The sequence below is a fragment of the Brachypodium distachyon genome, chromosome 2 (genome assembly GCF_000005505.3).
Source record: "Brachypodium distachyon strain Bd21 chromosome 2, Brachypodium_distachyon_v3.0, whole genome shotgun sequence".
Classification (NCBI taxonomy): domain Eukaryota; kingdom Viridiplantae; phylum Streptophyta; class Magnoliopsida; order Poales; family Poaceae; genus Brachypodium; species Brachypodium distachyon.
Genome location: NC_016132.3, coordinates 47,981,465 through 47,991,716, shown reverse-complemented (window position 1 = coordinate 47,991,716; position 10,252 = coordinate 47,981,465). Strand labels below are relative to the sequence as shown.

Here is a 10,252-nt window from a genome sequence, read left to right as displayed (position 1 = left end):
CGAACCGTCTAGGAAGAGACAACATCCCATCCTTGGGAAATGTGACACTCTCCTCGTCGACGACACCTCTCGACGCTAATCCTCTCGCTGCCACCAAGTAGAGGAGCTACACTGAGCTTGCTACCCTTCCTCGTCCAAAAGGCCACGCACGCTCTTTCATCTTGTCAATAGATGCGAGTGGGAGCAAGAGCGTAAGTTGTTGATGGTGAGGAGGGTGTGTCAGATTCCTCCATCGTCGTATATGAGCATGGGTGGTAAGAGAAGGAACATGGAGACACGTAGGATGGCAACACTACCGACACTGAGAATAACAAGGATGTGTGCAGTGGCAAGACGACGAGACGGTGGTGGAATTGGTAGAGGAAGTGAGCAAAGGTCAAGCCGACTAAATCGAGTGAGAGATAGGGAATGTGCATGAGAGAGGGAGAGAGTTGCCAGGGCGTGGGCATGTGGACAGGGACTAGCTAGGGTTTCAAAGGGAGTTTATATATGGTCTTTATTGGGCATACATGCTCTATTGAGTTAGGATAAGTAACTGAAAGGAGGTGAGGTTTACCGTCATGGATTAAGTTATTAGTGAGAAGGATGTCATTTTACCCCGCACGACGGTGAAACATGTATGTAAATTGTACAAAAAAAAGTCAAGCCGCACGTGAAGGGGCCTTATTTGACACCTTTTGACTAGTGCTTGTAGGTACATTTTTCAGTGACTTTTCGTGATTCTTAATCAAGACGAGGACGTCTAGAAATATTCAAGCTAGTTAGGATGGTTGCAATATCTGTAATCGGTTGACATGTGAATTTGTAAAGGTTTACCTAAGCGCTTTTCTATACGTTGAATGAATAACATATACTCCATCCGTGCCTAAATTCTTGTAACTCCGTTCACGTACAAGGAAAAAAATGAACTAGCAAGCAGCTTCGCAAGCAAATTCGCAGCTGTCTTCGTAACTGACAATGTTATAACATGAACTAGATAACACCTCTAGAGGCCAGGTATAGCAAATAAAGCACATTTGGTAGCTACAAACATCACCATGCTAAAAAAATTCAGTATGTCATTCATGCAATTATGTAAAGAAGATGAGAATCTGCCCTGGCTCATGTACAAGAAAGTTGTGGAAAGCAAGCTCAAAATGTACCAAATATCAGTTTAGCCACGCTTTTCCGGATGCTGCCCGGCCCAAGGCGGCTGATGTGGACTTTTCCATTACCACGTAATAGACACACATTTGTTGACCTAACCTAGCTAATCAAATGGCTGGACAAAATTAAACAATGCCTAGCACCTAACCAGACACAAAGCGAGCCTTAAAAAAACACGGTAGGGTTAGAAAATTTCAGGATAAGTCACAGGAAAAAAAAAAGATAGCATCTTCAAGCTACCCCCCTTGTTGAAAAAGCATATCCGAGCTAATCCTAAATTCCTAACACACCTGAAACTTGTGGGCACAGACAAACCCCTGTATACAATACGTTCGGATTTGGTCACTAGGAAGTTGGACCAGTTTGTCATTGACCACTTCGTGGAAATGGAGACAGGTATGAGCTCATCCTGTTCATCGTTTACTTCTTGACCGAAAGCAACTGTGTTCATCCAAATCGGTGAAGCATATAATCTCAGTCTCTCACAGTTCAGTAAAACCACCATGACTATCATTCTTGTAAACAATACACTGTTGCAAAAATTCAGTTGGTAGGCAAAATATGTTGCAGCTCTGTGTCGATTGGTCCCACAGATACAGAAACCAATAATCAAGCTTACAGTGCTTTCTTTGAAGGAAGAATTGAGATGCCTGGTGCTGAATTGATCTGGTCCTCAAAAGCTCCAGCCAAATGCAAGTTTTCATGTGGCTTGCTCCGATATCGCTGCTGGACCGCTGACAGGCTTCAAAGGAGCGATGTCCTCTCTGTGATCAATAACCTGAAACGAGATCACACCTGCTCATGCTCTGTGTTGTGACGCGTCAGGTATGGTTCAGATTGTTGAGCGATTGGTGCGTGGTTGACTGTGCCGGAGCGATTGGTGGACTGGTGAGAGAGCGAAGGCTTTTGCGACTGCTTCTATCCTCGGTGCTTGGTCCATTTGGAAACACAGAAACAACGTGGTCTTCAACCAGGTCCCGGCTGCCGTGGCGACGATCCTGGATGCTATCCAGCAAGAAGGAAGTGCTGGGCGATTGGCCAAGCTTCTGGGGATGTTGTTGGAGAGATGAGGGATAGTTATCTTAATCAAACTTGGCCAAGTCTGGGTCTGTAACTGCTTGCCGTTCTCCTTCTATAATCGATGATACACCTCCTTCTGTGTATTATCGAAAAAGAAAACATGTTGCAGCCTTGTAGGCCAAAGTGAGGCTACGAGGCAAACCATTACTTCATATCAAATATCTCCACGGCTGCAAAATTCAACAAAATTTCTGGTTCCAAGCAGGCTTAAATGTGCCACGCCAACCACGCTTCGTCGCTTCCAAAGGAGAGCATAACTGTGCTAGAAGCAAAACAGAAACCCGAGTATACATGGTTCACACCAGATAGTAGGAGAACAAACGAATATAGCATTCGCAACCTATCAGTGGACAATACGTTGATCAAAATTCATAGGAAATTTATTAACTTCTGTTAGACCTATTAAGGGCAGTCTGTATATTGAACAATCAACCCAAATTTTTAAGATGCTACTCTAGACTTGTACATTCACATAAAGATTTAAATAATGAGGTGAGACAGTCATGTTCTAGCAGCAGTTGTTCTAGGCCTTCTCTTTTCCTGGAGAGGTTAGTATATGTAATGACGACGCATGGATTGTTGTGCTTTGGATGGGATCCTTCCCACGGGCTGAGCCAGGCCTCCTGATGCTGTGTGAACGTTCCATATTGCTCTTCAAAAACTTCTGCACGGGCTTAGGTAGGCGCGCAATCAATCGGGTTGAAGTAACAAGAAGTATCACTCCCGTAATAATGAAGAACCTGAAAGAAAAATAAATTCTTACGTTCCCCTCACAGTACTTGGTCAATTCTCTCTTCCAAATTGAAGCAGAGGCCAAAGAGCACAAAGACGTAACACAATAGTCAGAAGACATTTTCAGTAAAGAGGATATGCCTCCAGTACACAACTGGAATTATTGTCCCAATATCTTGCAGGTCTATCCATTGGATGTATCGTAGAGCTAAATTTACAAACTAGTAACCTCATGGGAGTGATTAAGAACTTGCTACTCCCTCTGATCCTAAATTCTTGACTCAAATTTGCACAAACATGGATGTATCTATTCTTAAAAAGCGTCTAGATAGATGTAATATTTCGACAATAATTTAGGATCGGAGGGAGTGTATTCTATCATGATCAGAGTAGCCAAGGGGCGGTGGGCCTAGGGGTGGTCCTTCCGGAGATCCCTGGCACGTAGTGTGTTCAGTTGTACCCTTGGGTGTTTGCCCTTGCTTGGGCTTGTACAAAACTCTTCTTCCTATTAATGCATCGAGACACAAGCTTTGCGTTTTCTCGAAAACAAATGATCAGAGTAGCCAACAAAGCGTATGTAAATTGCAGTGTATCAGATGAGCATAGGCTGTACGAATTCCAGTCCCAGGAGATGCTTCCAACCTATTTGCAAGGTACTCCCTCCGATCCATATTAATTGTCTCAACTTTGCCCAAATATGGATGTATCTATGCCTAAAAACGTCTTAGATACATGTAATATTTCGACAATTTATATGGATCGGAGGGAGTAAATTGCAGTGTATCAGGTGGAAATCTGAAAATTTGCATCTGGAGCCACTCGAATTGATGCAGGATATCGCCACACAAGCAAAATAAAGTATCAAAAACCTCCCTCCACCTGCTAAATTGTGGGTCGCCTCCAAACTCATTATATCGTCTTTCCTCCCTCTACTCCAGCAAAGTTTCCCTCTGCCAAGCCAACGCCACCTCACTCGCTTAACATCAACATGGGGTTCTCCATCGCTACTTCCTCCCTGCACTACCCAGGAGATGGTGCCTGTGGCAGTAGGGGGTAACCTTTCTTCTCCGTGCCACAAGATCTAGGCGCAATCAGCTGTCCCACAGCAGAGATAAGGCAGCGGCTTTGTCCCACGGGGACTCTGCTAATACTCAGTTGGTACAAACCCTGAGCTGATATGTCTTCATATCATGCGATGTTTCATGGTGGCCCTTAGGCCTTGGATGCAGTGATGCACAACCATCCTCAGATTTGCGCGTGGATGGTCCCACTGTTGCTAATCTATCAAGGGGGTGGTGCCAGTGTAGAACAAGAGGTCCTCTGCCACCATGGTATGCCTACCATCGCTGCATCCACAATGTTTTCACTGAGAATTCCATCATCGTGACCATAACCTCACCCCTACCCCACCCCCCACCTACACAAACATCTAAACCAATCCCTCCCTCGTTACCACATTGCAGACTTTCATAGTTTCACCAGGATATCATTGTTAACTGAACATGTCCAAACGCAAATAGCCCTAAGATGCAGCACTAAATGAAATTTCCATGGAAAAAACATTGTAGATTAGTAGTTGATTACTAGAAAGGAACCAAACCAAATAAAGCAGACAACATGGAATAAAAGCGCAATATAGTGCAAGGATATTACCATCCGAGTAAGAGAAAAAAACGGCTTGTAGGAGCTGTGGGTAGATGTTCATCGAGTGCAACCATACCAGCTACAACACCAGACACAATAGATGCTACTGATGTACATGTGGACACAACAATTGCCCTCCCATGCTTAAGACCTCGAGTCTGCGCGAACGTTATGTCCCATTAGTGCAATGCAAAATGAAATCAGGGCAGAATAATCAAAAGACAACTGGACAAGTCCGCATAACCAGTAGCATCATAAACTTGGCATAAGAGTTTGATTAACATCTACACATTTGTATTACTTGTTGGAACTAATGCACATCGGCAGTCTACTATTTGCGAATGTCATCGTTGCTGAATGCATTGTTTGGATGCCATACAATCTCCCTCCCCCTCTGAAATCCCTCTATCTCAAACCTCTCCAAATGACCACTTTGCTAGTGCAGGATACATACTCATGGGCCATTTTGTCATTTTGATACTATTCTTCTAAGCGGACTTGACCGAACAAAAGCAGTTTGGAGCAGCGTGAGAGATAGCTGATTTTGGATGAGTCTCTCTATAGAGCAGGAAAACGTCATTTAACAAGTAATCAGCATACCACCTCGTTCATAATCCTATCACAAGTCCACAACTATTGCATCATCATCCGTTCGAAGCCGGCCATGTCATCCATGCAATGGCAGTTTGACGAGCAGAGTCTCCGAACCTCATCGGCCCAAGTCTCTGCAAGGAGCAGTGGTCTAAAGGTATCTGACAAACACACAAGTGGCCACTCAAATCTTGAAAACCTCTCAATGCCTTTTTTCTTATTTTAGTTTAGAGATACCTCTAGACCGCCTCCATGCAGGGACTCATGCGGATGTGCTTCAAAGAAACTGCTCGAGGGACACCATGGCATTACAGACAGCACGGCAGACTTGGAATGGACGGCAACCCAACAGTTGTGGCATACAGGGAAGAAGACGAAGGAGATGGTGCGCCTGTCATTTTTCAATACGCCTTCTACACAGAGCCTCGACCAGAAACTACGATCCCTCACGCCACTCCAACAATTTGCTGCTTGTTGCTGGACACAAATCAAATCGACTTGAAACAGCGCTGCCAAAATGGCCCATGTGCACATGCTCCATACAGGAAATGTCAGCTGGAAAGGTTTGAGACAGACATATATGATAGAGCTATCGTCTGACAGCCAACCATGAATGCATGCAACACAAACGACATTTGGAATTAGTAGAGATAAACAAAGTGCATTAGTTCCAACAGTTCCCAACCGCTGTACAGACTAACTCTCAAGACCATAGTTCATTACGTAGTAACAAAGTGCAACACCACTGACAGTTAATATCTATATGTTTTTTACAAACACTGCACAAGCACTGTATAAATTCTACCAAGGCCAGAGAGCACACAATGAAGCAGGGAAGCACATCCAGGAAGTATAGCAAGGCAAGTGCACACTGTGAAGCAGGGAGCCATATCTCCAGGAAATTAGAAATACCTGATAAACAAATCCCACGGCACTGCATGCCACACTACAAGAAATGGCAGCTGGCACAACAATCTTCGGAAAGCCCATTTCAGACATCACAAATCCCATCTTAGAGATCACTGATGAAATCCTAAACACAAATGCCAGTTATGAGCCATCCGTCCATATTGGGCAATCACATAAGTTTAGATAAAAAGAAAAGAAAAAAGGCTCGGTAACATTTGTTTATGTCACGATAAATGTATACTCCAAAAAAGAAAGAAGATCCTCTCAATCAATGGAATAGAGTAAAGTGATAAACAAAAAGGCCTGATTTTAAGTCATAATGAACTCCTCAAATATAAAGGACGTAAACACAAGATAAAGAAGAGTGGATAGAAAGAAAATACCCAAACAAAATGCCTGATTCTAAGCCGTATATGACCTCCTCGATCACTTCAGGTCCAGTCTGGATCGATGCATGGTGTCAATATTTGCAACATGCAAACATTATTTCCAAATTTTAGAAATGCTCACCAACTCTTGTTCACGCCTTTGCCTTTTGTAGATATGAAGCCAAGTGTTGAGCAGAACCTTAATTGGTATACACCATAAAAAAATGCCATCAGTCACAAGTTAGAATCTAAGCCGATCAACACTATGATAACAACATCCACTTTAATACCCTACAATAAGATTCACTTTTCCTATTGACAGTTTTTCTTATAAAATGGAAATGCAGTAGTCCAACTAGGAACAGTTTAAACACTTACAGTACTAAATTCAGTAAGCTTATTGTGGGATAATAAATAACTAGTCGCATAATTTATATGTGAAAATGCAAGGGTACTGCGGACCTAAAATTATGTGTGGTGAGGCAAAGTAATTAAGTAGAATGAGCACAAATTGTGGGTGATAAAATGCACTTGTTTTGGTAGAAAACATAAGTGGATGTCATAAAACTTATACAGCACAGATTATGGTACCTACAAACAAGATGACAACAGATAGCACCAGCCAAGGTATATTGAAAAGGGGGATCTCTTCCACTTTCTGCTCCTCCCCTCCAACGCCAACTCCTGGAGTAAGAGAATTGCAGAGAACATCTAGTCAATGCATGGGTACTAACCTAATACTCCCTCCGTCCCATATTAAGTGACTTTCTATTACATGCATCTAGACATTTTTTAGGCATAGATACATTCATATTTGGACAAATTTGAGTCACTTAATATGAGACGGAGGGAGTATTTACTACCATGAATCTGACAAAGGTCTGTTTGAGTTCCATTCCCATCTTGTCACCATTTGATGTAAAACGTAAATGATGTTAACTTGTGATTGTAGATCACCTATGGTGCCAAGACCGGCCAACGTGATGGCAATCCAATCGAGGCCATTCATGACCTCCTTGAGGTAAAAGTGGGAGAAGACACAGAGTATTGCGAGGCCACAGCCTGCAATTGGTTGCACGACAGAGACCTGCAGAGAAAGCAAGCGACACCAATATCAACCAGCATCTTAAGCCAGCCAGCAAACCAGTAAATGCAGACCGAAAAGGGAAGGGGGGCGGGCAAGCGGCAACGCACCGGTGCCTGCGACAGCGCGGTGAGCATGAGGGCGGCGCCGCACATGTCCAAGAGGAACCCGCTGATCCAGAGCCTGTTGAGCGCGTAACCGCGTATCACCTGCACGCGCGCGCGCGAGCAACGACAACAAGGGAGGGAGGCGTCATCTAACACTAGACAGCAGCGTTGACGATCCGGAACGGATGAGGAAGGGAAGAGAGCTGGGGTACCTTGAGCTTGAAGGAGAGAGGAGGGAGGATTTGGGTGCCCTTCTTCTGGAGGACCTTGCCTATGCTGTTCCCGGCGGCGCCGGCCAGCGTGAGCGCCACCGACTCCCACATCTCTCGGCCCCGTCGATTCAATCCGATCCGATCCGGCACCAGGTTCCAGGCGCGCGAGGGGTGTCCCCTATACTTGCACTTGCACAAACTTTTTGGAGCCGCGGAGGGGAGAGCACGAGGGCCGAGGGGGGAAGGAGCCGAGTCGCGTTTGCGGCAGCCTGCGCCCTTTTTCGTCGTGCGCTCCCGTGCCTGTGCCTTGCAGAGCTGCCGCGGCCGCTGCTGGTGGCGGAGGTGGCGTCCTCGTTGGACGGTGCTGGGTCGCGTGTGCGGGAGGGGTACTCCACTCTCCCTTTCTCAATTTTATTTTATTTTGAGCGAAGAAGAATTTTTTTTTATTGATTTCGCAAAATTTTATTGGAATGGATTCGTAGATTCGGCCCACCGTTGGGTCCATGTAACTTCAATCTGGAGTATCCAGTCTAAACTGCAGAAATTTTGTTGAGCTGGTATTTTAAAAATAGACAAATTTCCTCCTAACTTTGATGTAAACTGTGGAAATGTTGTTGATCTGGCATGCCAGGTTAGTTGTCTTGGCCCATGTTGCATTTCTATTGCAAAACTGGTCAATCCAAATATGATCTCGTGAAGGAGCTCTCTCGTGCCCTAGCGCGCCGCCAGAGACAGGAACCGAGGAAGTGTTGATTCTCTGTCGGTTCCCCTCGTCGTCCGATACGGCGGTCGGAGACGAGGGGAACCGTAGATCAACGTCTGGCGATAGGTTGCGTACCTTATTTGTAATTAAGGTTTTCTGTCCTAACAACGGCGTCCTGGCGATGGAGGCGGCGGTGTATGGAATAATGGTTTTCTGACTTCATCCTCGTCATGGTGTAGTCAACACGATCTACTCCATGGAGCTAGTGCATCTCGCGGTTTGTATTTTCGTTATTTTGGTCTTCTTCCTCGTTGGTTCGGCGACGAATCTGCGTTTCGACAACCTGACTTGCAAGGGATGTGTCCTCGACCAAAGTGCGTTCAACGATCGTAAGTTCTCATCGGTTGCGGTGAGCGACTCATGCGGCTATTTAAAACCTACAAGGTTCGTCCCGTTTGTGCAGGTCTGGTCTTCTACAGGTTCATCATGAGAGACATGGAGAGATTTCAAGATAAGGATGACAGATCTAGAACTTTCTACTTTGAAGAATCTTGATGTAACTTTTAGGGATCTTTGTTGTAAGTTTTTATTTCAGTTTTCTCGATACTTTGTTCTCTGTTTTTTGGATCAATAAATCCAGACGTTTCTAAAAAAAAACTGGTCAATCCAAATTCCTCTAAAAAAAAGAAAAATTGGTCCATCCAAATTGCCCTTGCCTACCCGACTCCCTCTGCGGTACTGTCTCCGCCTGGTCTCTGTTCGGGTGGAAAGAACCACAGGTCCACATGCATCACCATGGATGGGTAGAGACCTGATCAAAAAACAAATTACATCCATTCTTGTATGCATAGAATAGCCATTAAAAAATGAATACATTTGGTTAACTTCGGACGATCGGTCACACATTCGTAAGACATTTACTTAAACATCATCGAAATGGTGCGCACTTTGTTTCCGCACGACAGCTCTCAAGCTTAACCTCACTGGAGCGCGCAACTTTCAGCATGCAGCCAACACAACCTATTATCGGGCCATCCACCATAAACGGCGTCTCAACAATAGTCGTTTCGTGCATGGAATTCAACTTGTGTGACAAACAACCATAAATCAAGATGCGCTTTTTGTGTTGAGATCTTGACTTGCTCGATCGATGTAGGGCGCTACAAGTGCGGGGAGGTTGTTGGGCGCTGCGGCGCCGATAGTCCTCAAGAGAATAGTCTAGGGACAGAAGACACATTCGCCATCAATAGAGTTGGAAGAGGTGGGCCTGAGCGAGATATCTTTGGCCACAACGCCCCTCGATTGACGACCACCCACCATTCTTTCTTCCCATCGCCTCACTGGCTCGACAAAGTTGGTTTAGGATTAAGATTTTGTGATGGGAAGGGTCATCTGTGCCGCAGGAGGAACCCATGCTCTCCAACTTAAAGGGATGACCAGAGTGACGACCGACTAGGATGGTGCATCAATGCAATGTGGTAGCACGGATAGTAAGCTAGCTTTGCCCTATGGTTCACGTTTTCGATAGGGGGTATGAGATGGCAACATGACAAGGTGGCATGACCTCACCACGACACCACCTGTGCTGTGTGATATATGAGCAGGCGAATGTGGCGGAGGAAGGGAATAGTCCTAGGCACAAGATTAGCCAAGAGATGAGAGAAATCGTGCACAAA

The 10,252-nt window shown here is 45.0% G+C and overlaps 1 protein-coding gene and 1 long non-coding RNA gene across 2 annotated transcripts; both read right to left on the bottom strand.

Annotated features, from left to right (window-relative positions):
- Positions 1-2,535: 2,535 nt before the first annotated feature.
- Positions 2,536-8,270, bottom strand: LOC100841737 (probable magnesium transporter NIPA9). Its single transcript, XM_003569610.4, has 9 exons — positions 7,874-8,270; positions 7,665-7,763; positions 7,428-7,557; positions 7,066-7,154; positions 6,613-6,669; positions 6,486-6,544; positions 6,106-6,226; positions 4,612-4,760; positions 2,536-2,966 (listed from the first exon to the last, which is right to left on the bottom strand). The coding sequence occupies exons 1-9, from the start codon at positions 7,982-7,984 to the stop codon at positions 2,750-2,752; spliced, it is 1,032 nt and encodes a 343-aa protein (XP_003569658.1). The 5' UTR covers positions 7,985-8,270; the 3' UTR covers positions 2,536-2,749.
- Positions 4,814-6,099, bottom strand: LOC112270894. The gene is made up of 2 exons (XR_002963485.1): positions 5,431-6,099; positions 4,814-5,327 (listed from the first exon to the last, which is right to left on the bottom strand). It is a non-coding gene; the product is annotated as an uncharacterized LOC112270894 (long non-coding RNA).
- Positions 8,271-10,252: the final 1,982 nt, after the last annotated feature.

Coding starts and splice junctions, on each gene's coding strand:
- LOC100841737 (XM_003569610.4), bottom strand. CDS start 7,984: ATGTGGGAGTCGGTGGCGCTCACGCTGGCCGGCGCCGCCGGGAACAGC. Junction 7,764..7,873: donor CTCTCTCCTTCAAGCTCAAG/GTACCCCAGCTC, acceptor GCGCGCGTGCAG/GTGATACGCGGTTACGCGCT. Junction 2,967..4,611: donor TTTTTTCTCTTACTCGGATG/GTAATATCCTTG, acceptor TTTTTCTTTCAG/GTTCTTCATTATTACGGGAG.